Source organism: Nannobrachium achirus (assembly GCF_963921795.1).
Source record: "Nannobrachium achirus genome assembly, chromosome: 9".
Classification (NCBI taxonomy): Eukaryota; Metazoa; Chordata; class Actinopteri; order Myctophiformes; family Myctophidae; genus Nannobrachium; species Nannobrachium achirus.
In genome coordinates this window covers 33,541,078-33,559,767 of record NC_137818.1, presented here as the reverse complement: position 1 = coordinate 33,559,767, position 18,690 = coordinate 33,541,078, and the positions used below count along the sequence as shown (strand labels likewise).

Here is an 18,690-nt window from a genome sequence, read left to right as displayed (position 1 = left end):
TGCCCAGAAAAGGGACCTTTGGAGTGGAAAAAGGCAGCGATAGTGTTGTTGAAAAGAGAGGGTTGAACAGAAAATGAATAGAGGGGTAAAAGAGAGGAGGGGGATTGAGCATTGAAAGAGCACACGTGTCTCCCTTATTTGGCTTTATGCTAATCTTCTCGATGCACCCTTAAAGACCATTTGTATTTGTGTGTTTATGACTCATAACCAACGGTACCATCTCAAAGGGCAATGTCGTATAATTATCAGAACACATACTGTACATGCACACACGCACGTCATGCACCTAGGCCTACTATGCATCTTTCTCACATACAGTAGTGACACTCTCACACTAATGCACTCACATCATGCACCCACGCGCATAAATTGTGATCCAATTAACTTGATGACTTGCCTTCTATATAATACTCATTATGCATGCCAAAAGGTGCTCTTCATATGAGCAGAAGCCAATGCTCCCGAGGGAAATGCTTGAATATTTATTCATTCTAAATACATGACTTATATTGTACACTTATACCATATTTCGTCTCGCGCCGAGTTTCGAGCTTGCATGTGGATCTCTGCTACTTTTGATGCTTTTGTGCGACGCTGTTAGTTGCACTGTGATCATTAAGTGGCAAGTTGAATTACGAAAAAACACAACAAAGGTTTGTACATGGAGATAAGAGGCTTCTGCCCAACAGCAGCGACATGTGGATACCCAATATCCTCCGTCTCTCCTGACTTCCTCTGTCTGCTGGGGACCAGACAAATGCATACAGTATCTGTGTGTGAATCTGTCATCTGGTTTTGGGTCAAGTTTCTCTCGCCTTTCTTAGACACGTGTGTGTGCGTGCGTGCGTGCATGCGTGCGTGCGTGTGTGTGTATGTGTGTGTGTGTGTGTGTGTGTGTGTGTGTGTGTGTGTGTGTGTGTGCGTGCGTGTGTGCGTGCGTGGCCGCGTGCATGCGTGCGTGTGCGTGCGTGTGTGTGCGTGCATGTGTGCCCCTCAGCGGTGATGTTGTGTGAATGATGTGCCCTGCTAAAACTGGATGAAGCCACTTCCCGTTTCCCCTGGTGCGAACGAGGACGCGCGCGTGCACGCACACACACACACCGTCAAATGTGGGCACCTTGCTGGTTCTCAGTGCCAGTGCAGACCGTCCATCTGTCATTTCCTGTCATTTTCAGTGAACGGGGTTAACAGCCTCCGCTGTGTTCAGAGTGGCCAGGAACCAGGCCCTCGTGCCACAGAGGAGGGCGTGCGAGCATGGGCACACAGAGAGAGAGAGAGAGAGAGAGAGAGAGAGACGGTGGCTGGAGTGCAAGCCAGAGTGTGTGAAATTTGTCTGATTTCCGAGCCGGTGATTGAGGATAATGGTCCATCACCCCTGCTGGTCTCACTTACACTAAGAGCAGGGGGACGGGAGGGGGCGAGAGGAGAGGACTGGGGGGGAACAGGGATTGCACTCTGAAGAGGGCAAAGCACCCGGTTCATACTATTTGTCGCACAATAGTGCCGCTCTGCGGAAATGATCCGACCTACCGAGCTCATGACGCGACGTAAGCTTGTAGGTCAGATGGATATACAGTATATGAGGGATGGAATGTACAGTAGGAGTCTCAGAAGTAATGTTGGAGAACCCAGACGTATCAGTGATGTCAGTCATCTCCAAATTTGGGCATTGTTTCAGCATGCGGCTGTTACATGGCGGAGAGACATGCAGTGAAGGTCGTCCGCAACGAGACACAAACCCGCAACGCAATGTCACGATATACTCTCCGCGCCCAGTGTGCATGGACGGACCGCTATACGCCAGTGGATCTACATGCTCACAACGCCTCGCAGTGCGAGGCGTTGTGAGCATGTAGATCTGCTATATTTTCCATTGAGAACCATTGCGCTATACTCTACAGTCTGGGCTGGGGGTTGAATGTTTGCCCTCGCGCGACACAGTCATGCGACGGCACATAGACGAGGCTCGTAAAAGACGGAGAAAAGGAGGTGTCATTTAAGAAATTGCCGTCGTATATCGGGTGAGACAGATTGGAGTGGAAGCAGAGAAGAGAGAAAAATGGATAAGTGTGAAATAAAAGTGAGGCAGAAAAGGAGATGGAGAAGGGGAAAGGAGGCCATTTGTGAAATAGCGGGAGGTGGGAGGGAGGGAGGCGCGGGGAGGAGGAGTGTTTTGTCGTTTATGACTTTGCTGTGGAGTGAGGAGGCCTACTCACCCAGTAGGAGGGAACCCAGGGATTTTTTTAGTGCAGTTGAGCGCCATTACTCTTACAAAATGTGTGGACACACGCGCACATACACACGCGCAGGCACACGTGCATGTGCACGCGAGCAGGTGTGTGTGTGTGTGTGTGTGTGGAGCACTGAGCACTGAGCAGTGAGCACCCAAGCACCGTCCTAGCGTTTAGCACTCAGAGTGTGTACTGTACATACTGCATACAGGCGCTGTGCTTAATTTGAAGTGTATGAGTGTGCTCGCCTGCGTGCGTGCGTGTGTGTATGCATGATGTGTGTGCGCGTGTGTGTGTGTGTGTGTGTGTGTATGTGTGTGTGTGTGTGTGTGTGTGTGTGTGTGTGTGTGTGTGTGTGTGTGTGTGTGTGTGTGTGTGTGTGTGTGTGTGTGTGTGTGTGTGTGTGTGTGTGCGTGCGTGCGCGTGCGTGTGCCTGTTTCTTGCTGCATACGGGATGCACCATGTGCGGTCTAATTTAGCTGAGCATTCATCAGAGCTTATTGGAGCCTGTGCCCCCCCAGTGTGATCCACTACCCGCCAGCTTGGTAATGACAGCATTACCATGGCGGCAACACAGAGAGACTGGCTAATGCTACATTTATACGCCGTCGCACCATGAAAGTTAAAGTTTAGAGAGCCTTTAGAAAAGCACTCAACCAGCACATTAATGCAGTGGTTCTTCTCAAACTTTTTTGTCGAGGACCTAATTGATATGTGTTTGGCCGTGGGGTCCCCGTCTGAAAATGTTTTGTGCCAGGGAGGGACCCCCAGAGGAGAAGATTTGTGTTAAAAAACAGACGCAAAATTATTCCAAAAATGTTTGAGAGAGCTCCTTTGCAGATGTATTCGCTTATAGATCTGCTATTTTTGAATAGCCAACATATACAGTAAATGAATAACGTGGTTAAAGTGATTGTGATGTTATGTAAGCTACTTTTCTGAGGACCCCTGGTGGTCCCCGGGCCACAATTTGAGAACCAATGCATTAACACACACACACACACACACACAATAGCAAATGCCATGTAACTATTACTAACTAATATCACAAACGATACACACAAAGACAGATATCCAATCCAGTACATTAATTGTGCACAAATCCACCTCTATTGCTGCTATCATCACCGGGCCTGTAGAGAGACGGAACATATCATCGCTGTCGGGCAGAAACCTTGTATCTCCAAGTCTTACATTTCAACGTTTTTTCGTGAAGTAAAGCCCTGCTACACCATGCAAGGCTGTCGCACTAAACTATTGAAAATAGCAGATATACAAGCACTCAACGCCTCGCAATGCGAGGCGTTTTGTGCTCGTAGAACGGCTATTTTCACTATTTTAAATCGTTTTTAGAATAAAAAAAAAATGGGAAGGTACATACAAGGTTTCCACCCAACAACGACGAGTTCAGATCAATGGTGTTATTGTTAGCCCCGCAGCAGGCTGCATTGTGTTGGTATAACAAGGATATACGGTGCCAATGTTTTCATCTTCTAGCTTCTGAAATCAATATCTCTAATTCAGTCCATTTTCACAAGCACAGCACGCTATGCAATACAAAATGGTGCAATAGACAAAATAATCCTCCGAGGCTCATAAGCTTTGGGTCAACTCCGGAAAGAACATGAACTTTGTTTTGTGTACGGTCGGCAGGGCTTGGCAGGCGCCGAACAAAGTTCCTAAACTGAGAATCATTTTATACTTCCTAATGTTTCTGCTCTTAGTTCTGAATGCGAGGCCGACCCTGCCACTCAGTCTGTAATCTGCTTAGCAACACCCGCTCGCTGGAGGTGAGCCACCGAAGCATAGCGGGAGTGCTTTTTGCCACGGATATTCGCTGTTTGTTTGCGTCCTCGTGCTTTTGACATAATTTGTCTCGGGGATTTCACCATCTCAGGCGACCGACACAGTGGACTCCATTAATTAATTGACATCTGTTTGTGCTTGTCGTTGTTCCGAGAGGGATTATCCTCAGACAACCCTTCTTCAAAACTGTCCGTGGTTATACGAATATACGTTGCTGTCAGATTGCTGATATAAAACAATATAACGACGTCTCTGTCAGGTGGAAACCTCATACTGTATGTCCAGAACTCTTACTTTTCAGGATTCAAATAAACAGTGGTGTAAAGTAACTAAGTACATTTACTTAACTCATCTGGTGCCGATCCCAAACTAGTTCGGCTTTATTTCAATCCAATACAATCTTTTTTTTATTAATTCACTTACCCCGAGCTGCTTGTAGAGTCGTGGGTGGTCCTGGCTCGCTAGCCGCTAGCCAGCTAGCCGTTCTACTCTGTCCGACGATATATTCCATTAAAAATGGTTTAAAATACATTTTTGAGCTCCCCAATGTTCACCCGATGTTCGGCGCCGCTTCCGATGAGTACACGAGTGTGCCGATCCCGAAGTAGTTCGGCTTTATTTAATTAAATGAATAAAATGATAAGAGGCCTTCTGAAGCCTGGCTTGATTTTTGTAGCTACTAGCCGAAAGCTAACAACGTCCCGGCCGGCCGTAATTTGCGAACGCAATCGCCAATCTCCGCCTAATCCAATGAAAGACCGCATCTTTAAAGGCTTATATCTCTTTTTTGTGTTTTAGGAAAGCGGCGCGAGGTTTATTTACGGCGAAATCGCCCAAAAATGATCTTTTAGATGACAAAATGGGAATAGCCATTCTGTTAGCATCTTCATCCGGGACATTTCCATGCCGTGCATCAACGTGAGCACGTCAGGTCCTGGAAGCTGAAGTCCTGGAAGCTAAAGCGCTCGCCTATGAGAGATGCGCTGGCATTCTTTGGCCCCTAGAGGGCGCTGGCACGCAAAGAGTTAAGTACTGTACTTAAGTACAATTTTGAGGTATTTGTACTTTACTTGAGTATGTCCAATTTCCAAAACTTTTACTTCTACTCCACTACATCTGGGATCCAAATATTGTACTGTTACTCTACTACATTTATTTGAAAACTTAAGTTACAAGTTACTTTGCAGATATAAATTATAATATTGTAAAACATACATTAAACACTTTAGCCATATTTTATACCTTGGCTATTTGAAAAGCAGATCTACAAGCTCACAACGCATCGCCATGCGACGCGTTGTGAGCTTGTATATCTGCTATTTTCAAACATTTTGTACTTTTACTTTTGGTACTTTAAGAACATTTTGATGCCAATACTTTCATACTTTTACTCAAGTACATTCTGAATTCTGGACTTTTATTTGTAACAGAGTATTTCTACATTGCAGTATTGATAATTTTATTAAGTTAAAAATTTGAGTACTTTTTCCACCACTGCAAATAAAAACATAGCAGATCTAAGATCCAAACGCATTACTTCGTGCTGCATTTGGAGCTTGTCGATCTTCTACTTTTGATGCTTTCGTGCGATGCTGTAGTCAAGTGCGATCAAGTCAACGTAACGTACGCGTTAACGTATGGAACATCACAAAAGGTCAGGATATGGAGAAAAGAGGTTTCTGACCGACGGCAACAATGAATTACGAGCTCATTGAGCTTCGGACCAATCACAGACAATGTTCGTCTAGGCTCTAGGGCATACATGGGCAACTGGCGGCCCGGGGGCCACATGTGGCCCCCACCTTCACTTAATGCGGCCCTCAGGTTAATACCAGAATACTGATATTTTATTGATTTCAGCTGTTACAATTACAACCATGATCTGCTTTAATTCCGTCAGTCTATATTAGTAGCTTAATGACTAGTATAGTAGTATTACAATTTATTTTTTTATGTCCATTGTTTTTATATTTAGGTTCATAAAGTTAACATGAGTATATAACAAATGCGTTTGAAATTAAATCAAAATGTTACATTTCAGGATTCCAATTAAAAAATAACAAATAGAATCATTCAGGATTCCATTTCAAAAGAAGCAAAAATAGCCGATCTACAAGCTCAAAACGCATCGCAGCGCAATGCGTTTTGAGCTTGTAGAGTGTCTATTTTTGCTTCTTTTGCATGAGATACTAGAATGACAAAGTAGGACGTAGCAATATGCAATGTGGCCCTCTGGAGTGAAGGTGGAAATATAGTGGCCCTCGCCATCATCAAAGTTGCCCACCCCTGCTCTAGGGAGTTGTTCGTCTAGGGCAGTGGTTTTCAACCAGTGGTCCGGGGACCACCTGTGGCATTGTTGTTTTGATCAATGTTTGTCTGTTATCTCTCCTATAGCACCACATCAACACAGCATGGAATTGAGGACAAAATCGTATCCAACGATAACAAAATATTCCACGTTTTGGGGTCTGAGAGGCTAAATCTCCTCAAATGGTGGTCCGTGGCTCAAATGCTGAATAAATAATGGACCTTGCTAGGGTTGAAAACCACTGGTGTAGGGAGGTGTCCGTCCGACTTCAACTGCCGAAGGGAACATGGGAAAAAAGGTACTGCCTTGTTGACCTCCACACGTACTGTACATGTTTTTGGTTGGAGTATTACTGCTAGAAAGGTGAACAGTGGTACTCAAAATTCCACACCGTGATTGTGGAACAATATCCAGTCAAACAAGGTTTTACTGACCAAACTCAGTGATGCAACAGTGTTCAAACAGACATGACGAGCAGTAGTGTGTTCGTCATTGTTGTGTAGCCACAAGAACTTATGTCTTTGAAGAGCTCATCACCTCGATGGGATTTAACACTTGGTGATTGGAATGGTGACCTTATGAGTTCACACACACAGGCATACAGCAGTGCATATAGACACACACATCACACACACACACACACACACACACACACACACACACACACACACACACACACACACACACACACACACACACACACACACACACACACACACACACACACCTCAGACAAACACACACAACACAACAGCAATAACCATTACTCAGCCATCCTCTGGCGCGGCACTATAGAGCTCCAATCACGGCCTGTATTTTTCAGCGTGTTCTCACCCAAAGCCCCCGCACTGTCATCTATTAACATTAATATATGTAATCAATCCTCTGCCTGAACATTTACATTCCTGCGGTAAAATGTAATACCCCCCCCCCCCCCTCCCCCTCCCTCCTCACCCCCCCACCCCCGCTTCCATCCTCCAGGCTCAGTTCAGCGCTCCGCTGATCTTACTAATGCTGAGTCAATTACTACTGCAGGTGCTGAGCCTCTGTGTGTGTGTGTGTGTGTGTGTGTGTGTGTGTGTGTGTGTGTGTGTGTGTGTGTGTGTGTGTGTGTGTGTGTGTGTGTGTGCGCGTGTGCGTGTGTGTGTGTGTGTTTGTGTGTGTGTGTGCGTGCGTGCGCGTATGTGTGCATGAGACCATGGAGGGTTGTGGGTTAAGGTGTTTACTTACTGTGTGTTGGTTTTCCTGAGCTGCGTATCAGCTGGGGCTCTCTCAAGCTTATTTGAAAAAATATATAGGGGAGAATGGGGCAAGATACTCCTAACCTGGGGAAAGTTGAGCCACATGACCAAATGTTTTAAATAAATCATATTTTTATGACCGTGCGTGCGTGCGTGCGTGCGTGCGTGCGTGCGTGCGTGCGTGCGTGCGCGAGCGTGTGTGTGAGAGTGTGTGGGAGTGACAGATAGCAATGTGCCCGTCATTGAGATATTAATTGGACGGGGCTTTCACGGCCTGTTGCATTGTCTCTTTGTCATTAAAAGGAGCAAATTAAGAACTTTTCAAATCTCTGTTAGGTTGTTAAACGTATTCATGCAAGGTCTTTCCGGTCGCTGCTCGCCTCATTTTTTAAATAGTCTGTTGCGCAGAGCAAGTCATTGTTTGGTGTTTTAGCTTTTCATTGGCATGCAGTGTGCACCTTTTGTTGTATTGTGGTTGGGCTCTTTTGTAATGGAAATGTCTGGCTTCCACCAACTGTGCAAAAAAAAAAGAGAAAACGTCCAAAGCACACACTGGTAAGCTTTGACTTTCAGAGTCAAGGGATAGGCACACATACTCGCTGCACAATGACAAGGACACCTCCACAGCACACACGGAACGGAAGTGTCTGTCGTCACGTTCCACCGTGCTTTCACCCACCGTTACGGGTGAATACGCGCTCTTGACAAACTTTATTGTTTGTCCTTGACGTTCACACATTGCTGTCTGATGAAAGGCTGGTAAGAAAGGTTTCCGACGTCACATGTTTTCAAACGTAGGCGGTAAATGGTGTGCATTGTTACAGCGCCTTTATCTAAAGCACTTTGCGAAGTTTGCATCAAATTCACCCATTCACGCATGCAGGCACACAGACCACGCTCGCACACAGCAAAATCCTCAGTGTTCATTTATCCATTTATAACTCTGACAGTGAGACAAATGGAACGGAAACCGAATGGATCCTTAAAGGTCTCAAAGTGAGCGTGTAGAGTGTACAAAGTGAGCCAAATGAGGGTCCATTTGGTTCACACTGGGATTTTAATTCACACTGAGGATTTTACGGATTTATGCAGGATTCAGGGGTTAAGTGTCTTGCTCAAGGACACCTTGACACTGCCGCCCACTTAGAGTCGATGATCTTTTGTTTCCGCAATGTAGGCTGACTCACTGCTGCGTGCGTGCAATGCCGTGCATGCGTGCGTGCGTGCGCGTGTGTGTGTGTTTGTGTACAGATATTGCTCCAAAATGCAAGACCCCACGAGAAAATTGTGTGTCTGTGTGTGTCTACTGTCTTTGTTAGTTTGAACATAACTCTGAATAACGCTTTCTTTCATCCTTTATTACATAAATGGAACAACCTTGTATTGATCGTGTCTCAAGGCTACTTTATGACACAAGCATTCATGCTCTACAGAAGGTAACTGTCTGCTTTGCTCTCTCTCTCTCTGTGTCTGTGGCTGAGCAGTGCATGTGAAGGCTGGGACGTGTGAGGTGATCGCCGCCCACCGCTGCTGCAACAAGAACAAGATCGAGGAGAGATCTCAGACTGTCAAATGTTCCTGCTTCCCTGGACAGGTCGCCGGGACCACCAGAGCCATGCCCTCCTGTGTCGATGGTATGTATGTTGCACTGTGTGGATCTATTTGATGTGTATTCATTTCAATGTTTTTATGACGGACCGAAACACTAATGCAAGGGTTCCCAGGCCACAACCCCCCCCCCAAAATAATTATATTTGAACTGAGGACCCCCCCACCCTGACAGGCACTAGAAATTGGAGGCATTACATTTAGTTTGACTCGGTTCCACAGATAAATATTGTGAAAACAGCCAAACTGCAAGCTGTGAGCTGTGAGATAGACTATTTTCACAATTTGTACCTATTTCTTACATAATATTTCACAATTTGGCCAATTTAGTATTATAAAAAGCTTTTAAAAGTCCTTAAATTGTGACTTAAGAAATACCCTGTATAGTCTTACACTATATGTTGGTTTGTTTACTGTTGAGTGAGATGTTGCACATTGAGATAATCATCTGGGGACCTCCCAAAATATTAATAATAATAAACCACTGCCCTAATGGACCCTCCAAATTTGTTCTGAGAGCTGATTGATTCTGAGATATTATTACAACCCGGTGCATGTTACCATGGTTATTTCAATAAAGGAGAAATCGAGTTGATCTTCCTTATTGAACTTAGGCTTTAGAGCTGCATTAGAGATGACAGTGAGGCCTCTCCATAATGGAATCTAGCAGCCTACAATAAGTGATCCTCTCCTCTCAAAATTGTACATGCAGTTTAATGTAATTAAACTGCATGTTAAATGGATAATTGAAACAATAGTTTCATGTAGCCTACATTGTTCATATTAGTCTGCACTTCATTCCCGTGGTGATGAAGTGGTCTATCACGTAGGCGGTGCACTATACCTATGGCTCTTCAAATGGAAATGGGAATTCATTCACAAAGAGAACCTTTTATTGTGGATTTTATATGCACATTTGCTTTGAAAATGACTCATTCATTTAAAAAAAAAAAAGAATGTCGTTGTTGCCGGGCAGAAACATATCTCATATTCTAACTCTTTGTAAATGAAGGTATGAGCATACTACAGCGTCACACAAAAGCATCAAAAGTAGCAGATCAACAAGCTTGTGGACAAGCCTACGTTTGCTATTTTTGAATTGGAACCCTGAAATGTTACAGTTTCTGAGGTTTCCACCCGGACCTTATAACAGTTAAAGGAGCTATAGTCAACTTTTTCTTGAAAAACGGATGCTAAAATAAAAATAATGTTTAGAAAATATTTTATAAAGAAATACGCTTCATACATGTGTTTCTATTCAAAAATGACCACAAAAAGCGTACAATAATGATAAAATAATCATTTTGGCCATTGTCAGACCGACACTTTGTTTACATTCTAGTCTATAGACTAGGATGTAAACAAAGTGTCGGCCCTACAATGAAAAAGTTGACTATAGCTCCTTTAATCAAAACGTGCACCTTTCCTCTGCCCTGACAAACTGGCTAGTGTGCTGCTCAACTTTCTTCTTCCTTATTTCACACTGGTATAATCTGATCCTACTGTAGGTCAGCCTGATCATCACGCAGCTTTATGTGTTTCTTTCTCTCCCGATCAGCACTGATCACAGGTCGTATCGCATATTACACTTAATAATAAGCAGGACCTGTGGTAATAGAATGGGACCCGACCAAGACCCGAACCCAACAGGCCGCGACACCCCAAAATGATCTTATTTGAACTGGGGACCCCCTACACTGACAAGCACTGGCATTACATTTTGTTTGGCTCGGTTCCACAGATACTATTGTGAAAAATAGCAGACCTGAGGCATATATAGTGAGCTTGTAGATTGGCTATTTTCCAAAGTTTTGTCTCTTTCTTATATTACCAGTAAGACTCCCTAATCGGGAGATAAGCGACCAACCTGTCGGTAGATAATGCCGGTCTTATATAAGGGTCATTTGTGTACGGTGTGATGTCATACTGATGTCAGCAGTGTGATGTCATACTGATGTCAGCAGCTATGTCTCTATATATGGAGTTATATGTTGTTCGTGTCCAAATATGGGGCTTGTGAGGTCAGACTTAGTGAGATTCGTCGGTTATCTCCATATATGGAGGGATGTGTTGGTTATCTCCATATCTGGAGATTCAACCTTCAACGTGTAACTATGGCTACCTAACGACTAGCCACATGACGTGAAGGTGAGTGAGGGTCTTTGTAACAGCCACCCCCAGATTTCCCGTGGAAATCTGTACAATATCGAGAAGGCCCGAACGGAAACTCTTAGTCAACTGGCCACCCCATCAAAGAGTAAAGGGACATCAAGGCCTCTCTCTTGTCAATGGGCTGGTGTCGGCCACCCCATACGGGTTCTAGTCTGAGGTGATAGCCTGCCACCCCGTTAGTAGGCAGGGGTCCCGACAAGCCAAGGGGTCGATTGCACCAGCTTCCTCCTGCCGCGAAGGGTGCCAGCATGACTCACACCATCCTTCCTAGACGATTTTGACATCTTGTTACTAATCTGTCGGTAGATAATGCCGGTCTTATATAAGGGTCATTTGTGTACGGTGTGATGTCATACTGATGTCAGCAGTGTGATGTCATACTGATGCGGAGATATGAGCAGGGCAAAGGTGTGACGTGTGACCGACGGACGGACGGACGGACGGACGGACGGACGGACGGACGGACGGACGGCCGGTGGAGGTTTTGATACTAAACTGCGACCTGACGGTCGCAATTAGATTTTTATATGGTTTGTTGATTATTTTTGATACAGTTCTGATCTTCATTTATTTTTTTCCATTACATTTCTTTGGTTCAAAAAGGTATTAAGTCCTTAAATTGTCACTTCACTGTCACACTCCCCAAAATCACCGGATCCACAGGTTGAGAACCACTGCAGTAGAGCAGGAGCAGAGACAGTGGAGTTACAGATGCCCAGTTTCCCCCGCTAGTGCTGAACAGAATGTTCACAGACTGACAGCTAAAGTGTAGTCACAGAACAGAAATGGATGGAACAGAATGAGACGATGGAAATCTGTTCACTCTCTCCCACCCTATACCTGTGTCCTCCTGGTTGCCAAGTCTAGTGATATCTCTCTGCCTGTCGGATAAAACAGACCAAAAATGTAGATCAAGACTTTTTTTTTCTCGATGCATTTAGATAAGTTCATTTAAAAAACGATAAACAGGAACATTGACAACACAAACCTAGCAACGTGTGATGACAAGTCACTCTGGAGCTGAACTGTTGATGATGAATCGCTGGAGCTGGGTTTGTTTATAGACTCGGCTCTATTTTGCCGTTTGCATATAAAAGAGCTACATTTTACAGCGGCGGCGTCAATTCCAAAGCGACGAATGCTCCCATCACAGCCCTGGACTGGTACCAAAACTCAGTCTGCTCGCATTTTTTGTGGTCATTATATGGTTGGTTGTTTTCTTGGATATGCAACAGTGAGGACATATGGAACATTTCCATGTGTACAATAATGTCTTTATAATCTATTCCATTTTGATCATCTGCTGTATAATGTGTGTTACTTATGATGTGGGCAGACTACTGACTAGCCTCTGCATTAACGTCCGTATGTCCCTCTGTCCGTCCGTCCGTCCGTCCGTCCGTCCGTCCAGGTCTCCATAGAGACATTCACGGCGCTACTTGAGGATGCATTACACTAGTAAGACGCCTCAGGGTGACAAGTGACCTGGGCGAGGTCGCACCATGTCTTTGCCATCTGGCCAGTGATATACAGTATATCGGACCTGTTGGGCTCTCACAGCATATCTCCATATACAGTAGATGGATGTCAATATATGGGTACCAGGGGTCTCCATGTTGTAATCATGTTGTTATCAGGGCGTGCTTGAAAAAGAGTGCTTGTTCTCAACGGTCTTCTCTGGATAAAAAATAATCCCTCAATTCATCATGAACAGCACATTCATGGAGCCTCACATCCACAGCACCACCATGCATCTTGTCGTTGTCGGGTGGAAACCTTGTTTGTCCAAAACTGTTCGTTTTGTATTTATCATCTAAAAAATTAACTAAACTAGTGAAAACAGCCTCTGGAGCGATGCGAGGCGTTGTGTGCTTGTAGATCGGCTGTTTTCACTAGTTTTGGGTGATGGTCTTGTATGATGAAGCAGGGCTTTGCTTTACCAAAAAACGTACACATTTCGTACGAGGTTTCTGCCCGTCAGTGATGATCTGTGAATACCACATCAGTACCAACACAAAACCACCTCCTTTAATATTGCCATGGTTTACTGCACTTTTCTATTTACCTTTTGATTGTCATGCATGTTTTTGATTTCTATGATTTTGTGCTCTTGCTTCTTCTGTGAATGACTTTGTGATGCTTGTTAACAATCCACTTCAGAGATGATTTGTTGTTCACAGTGCTAGATACATGGGTTAGAAACAGCTGTGTGCGTCTCTCTCTCTCTCTCTCTCTCTCTCTCTCTCTCTCTCTCTCTCTCTCTCTCTCTGGAATGGAATTAGGGACAAACGTTCTATTTACAACCACAAAGTCAGCAGGGTAAACGCTGAATTTATAATCGCAACGTGTTTATGAGCTGTCTCTCGTGTGCACGCACATGCGCGTGTATGTGCTTCAGTCAGTCTGTTTGTGTGTGTGTGTGTGTGTGTGTGTGTGTGTGTGTGTGTGTGTGTGTGTGTGTGTGTGTGTGTGTGTGTGTGTGTGTGTGTGTGTGAATATGTGTCTTTGGAGCGGGTGCACGTAGACCTGTGCATGCATCATACAGTAGATAAGTCTGTGAGGGGTTATGGAGAGCATAGAAAATACCTAAACATAACTGTCATTCACATATTGCAGGGAATCTTCTAGCTCATATGGCTCCCTAGGCGAAGCCACTCTTCAGACGCCAACACAAATTGTGTGTCTATCTCAAGACCCCAACCCACCCCCCCCTCCCACGCACACACACACACACACGCACGCACGCACGCACACACGCACGCACGCACGCACACGCACTGTGACGCACACGCACACATGAAAAAAAAGTCCATTGAAATACAGTACATTACTGCCAAACATTCAGAATAGGGACCACATTTTGCTGTACTGAAGAAGAAAAAAAAAGAGAAAAACATTTTCTTTTTACACCATACAATCTCCTTGACTAATTCTGGGCATATGTTGTAAGACTCCGTAATACGGTATTTCAGCGTTATACTGCAGTCTTTTAATTTAGCCTTCAGCTTTATAAATTCCCCTTGCTGAGCCAAGGACTTAGTCAATTCAATCACAGAAAGCCTTTTACGGCTTCACCTCAATGAAAGTTAGTTAATCAAATCAATAATGGTGCTAGCTGGGTTGTAATGGACTTCACCTACTGTAGCTCCACCACCTTGCACTGCCCAGTAGGAGAACTTCCCAGACAGTAGCCTGTCTGGCTTGCAGACTAGGATCAGGGTGCACGTTCCAATGAGGTTAATTGACCCAATTATCCTTGGGTCATCCCAGTCGACCTTGGGTTTAATGAACCGTGCAAATTAGCGCTAGCTACAGGTAGTACAGTCGTTCTCCCCTCTGGTGGTATGCATGCAGAGGAGTCTCCCAAAAAGGAAGAAAAAAGACAGAAGCGGAGTGAAATATTTATATTACACTTCAGGTACTGTAGTTCTTCTGATCAAGTAATTGGTTGAAATAGGCTCTCCAGCCGTGCTGAAATGAGCGTGACGGCACACCTAGCCGTTAATTGAAGATTTGAGAACGGATTAATCACATTAGAAATATCATTAGTTGTGCAGCTGATTAGACGGACTGAAGGAGTCTCTGCAGCAGCAGCGCTGTTTCAACTAAGTCGCTATGCTAGCGCAATTTGCATGGGAATTTCACAGACTAGTAGCTAAATTTGGCCGATGAAATTATTGGCTTAGGAATGCAACAACAAACAAAAAAAACCTCCATGAATTCAAGGAATAAATTGGCCTCCTGTGGTTAAATGTGCATAGCTGAATAGGTTGGGGTAGGTCTAGGCACCTGTATTTTACCTCTTTTACTGCGATTTAGGTTGTTTACAGTCTTCTCACAGCCATCAAAGTAGCTTACCTTTGCGATTTTATAGAAAAATAACCATCCATTATTTCCTATCGCAGTCTTGTGTAAAAGAAGGCTGCATCGCTCACGGAGCAGTGAAAAAAAAAAAAAACACAACAGTATGGGGGCCGCCATTACAAAGCGAGAGGCTCCTCCTCCCACCTCAGTTTGCAACAGTTTTCAGACATAGAAATAGAGAAAGTAGATCCAGGCTGAGAAAACCACCAAAGAAGTGATCCCGTCGCCATTGTTGTTTCTGTGCGCTTCAGATTTGAGACTAACGTTACGGGAGCTGCTGCTACTGTACACACCCGCGCCACCCCTCATCTGCTTTACAGTGCTCAGACAGGTAAAAGAACGAACGCTCGTTATGGCGCGGCGGACGCGTGAAACAAAGAACAAGCGCTCGTTCCGCAGTAAAAGTGTTAACATCGAGTACAAAGGTTGAGAACCAGTAGAAAACCGATCGCAGAAATGTAACTATTCAGGATATCTGAAAATGATGATTAGTTAAGTTGGCAGCTGCCTATGTCATCTATAGGAAGCACTGGGACTGATCAGGATTTAAATTCAAAAGTATCAAAAGTCGCTGATCGACAATCTCAACACGTCTCCATATGTTTCGAGCTTGCTGAGGCATTCATTTACAAAAAAAAAAAAAAAAAAACACAAAAAGTTAAAATATGGAGATAAGAGGTTCCATGTTCGAGAGCGACGATGCGCGAAACATTTGCAGATTGGTCCAGTAATTTGTGAGATTAGCCATGCATGCATGCGCACACAGACAGACGCATTTATCTCAATCTCTCTCTGAACCTATCTCGCTCTCCCCTCCATCTCCCTCTCTGTCTGTCTGTCCATGCGTCCATGAAAATAGCAGATCTACAAGCTCACAATGCGTCGCATCGTGACGCATTGTGAGCTTATAGATCGACTGTTTTCAAATGGCCGAAATGTATATAGGGCTGATGTGGTTCATGTATGTTTTGTAATAATAATCAACATCGCATAGCAGTGGCCGTGGTTTACTGTGGTGCCAACAAAAAAATCTCCCATTCACTTTCCCCATAGACTTTTACAAAAATATTTATAACAATATTAACATCCAGGATGTCAGTGAAACATGACCATGAAACCTTTGATTCTGTGAAAAGACAATTTAGAAAATCGCTAAACAATGGGTATTTCTTAAATGTAGTATATCAAATAATTGAATATTAAAATATTCTTTTTCACAGGATCAAAGGTTTTATGGTCATGATTCAGTGACATCCTGGATGGCTTGGTTTTAGGCTTAAAATAATTGTTATAAATAAAAATGAATGGGAGATTTTCTATTGGCACCAACCAAGCACACTGCTATGCTCTATAATTAACTAGAAACAAAAATAAATGTAGAGGAGTAAAAAGTCTAATGTACTGTATGTCTCCATGCAGCCTCCATCGTGGCCCAGAAGTGGTGGTGTCAGATGCAGCCCTGTATGGATGGAGAGGAGTGCAAGGTTCTACCAGACCTCACTGGCTGGAGCTGCAGCACGGGCAACAAAGTGAAGACCACCAAGGTGGGTGCATCCTCCTGAGAGACGTTCACACCTGGATATGCTTGGATCTGCCTATCATCACTGTCGGGCAGAAACCTTGTATCTCCAAGTTTCAAATTTGTAAATATTTTCGCAAAGTTAAAGGACTGCTTCATCACACAAGGCCATCGCACAAAAGTTTAAATCATTTTTAAAATGATAAATACAAAACAAACGTTTTTTGACATACAAGGTTTCCACCCGACAATGACGCTATACTGTATGCACGCACGCACGCACGCACGCACGCACGCACGCACAGACATGATATTTGCCATGTTTCTGCACACAAACATTTTCAGACCAACTTCAGCATGACCCACTTCCATCCCACAGTGCTCTCTCTCTCTCTATCTCCCTCTCTCTCTCTTTCACCCATCTTGGATCTGACATCAAACATTTTCTGTGGAAGCAGAAGGAAACAAGACCAGCAGTAACCAGGAAAATAACATGCGGACACGCACACAGTCACGGAGAGAGAGAACGTTGATTGGCAACGCTGTTTGACCTGCGACCAAAACAATTCACCCCTCTGGACTCACTGGACCGTACTGTCCCTGTGTACTTGCTATGCCCTGCGTCCTTCATGTCAGCAGAGAGAAGACTCTGTGTGTGTGTGTTGTTTGTACAGTATGCAAACATTATATTCCTACTTGGCAGTCATAATTGTCCTCCCTACAAATTCAGACTGGACCCCTACAGGCTCCTACTGTAGCTGTCTGTCAGTGTGTCAGGCTGACCTCTCGTCTCTGTGCCTACCCCACCCCCACACAGCCCACAGCCCACCCCCCAGCCCTCCATTATTGATGGCAGGGTGTGGACCTTTTGTTTTGCGCCTAAATAATTGATAGCAGGCGTGGCTGGATGGAGGAGTGAGGAAAAGACTGAAGGCACGGCCACGCAGCCAAGTCGGACGGCAGGAAGTGCCCTTCACTCGAGGCGCAGCGTCCCACTGCGTCAAGCTGCTTGCACACTGCTGTGTTTTTGAAATCCAAAATCCGCAAAAAACTTTCTCTGGCCAAGGAGAGAGAGAGGAGAGAGTGAGAGAGCAACCCTGGTCCGAAAATAAATACGAAACGGGCAGAAGTATGTCCGTCCCACACTTGGCTCATTGGCTCAATTAATGAAACTAGAAAAGCAGTTCATGCAGAAACTGCGTGGGCCAGCTGAAGACACGTACAAAGTATTCGATTCAGCTCAAGCCCAAGCAGTAATATAAATGGTAAGAGAGAATTAATTTCCCAGAGGGATCCACTTTCCTTTTTTTCAAAAATCTTAAAAAGTATAAAAAAAAAGAAAAATACAATCAATAATAACTGCATAAAGCTGAACAAGTTCAAGTTTGAATGAAATGTCTAGCTCAAAGAATGTGGAAGTAGTAGGATGCCCAAAAAAGTGGCGTAATTAATATAAATTGGGGACAACTAATGTGTGCTTGCTGAAGCAAGCCCACAATTAACGCATAAAAGGCTTCACACTGGCTGTGATTTTTGATGAATGGCCTGAACACTTTCCACAGTTTACAGATAGGAATAGAGGAATACCCCCCACCTAAAGAGCTTATGTTGCGCCGTTCCTTCATCCTATAATAAAACTGGTTGCTTGGAGGGCTTGCTGGCACTATGTCCCTGAGGCGTGATTATGGATACCACTGGAGATGGTGGAAAACAGGATGTGGTTTAAACGCCAGACTCCGAATGCAGAGGTCACATGTTCAAATCCGTTCCTGTAGTGCTTTGCCCTTTTCAAGGCTAAAATAGAAGAGAACAACTCAAAAGCACCAGGAGATACCTGTCGAGAGCCCAAAGGTTGATCGGTTGTCCCTGCTTCAGGCAGGTTTCAGACAGGTTCAAGTCCCATGCCCAAGGTACACCGGAGGACCATCGTGGAGGGGTGTC

The 18,690-nt window shown here is 44.5% G+C and overlaps 1 protein-coding gene across 1 annotated transcript in view; it reads left to right on the top strand.

Moving 5' to 3' along the window:
• Nucleotides 1–16,792, top strand: part of LOC308290783 (chemokine-like protein TAFA-2) — a gene marked incomplete at both ends in the record, with an annotated part of 60,209 nt that extends 43,417 nt beyond the window's left edge. The window contains 2 exons of the mRNA XM_080732692.1: nt 9,071–9,220; nt 16,650–16,792. Coding sequence (XP_080588818.1) covers nt 9,071–9,220; nt 16,650–16,792 — 293 coding nt within the window. The remainder of the gene's footprint in view (nt 1–9,070; nt 9,221–16,649) is intronic.
• Nucleotides 16,793–18,690: the final 1,898 nt, after the last annotated feature.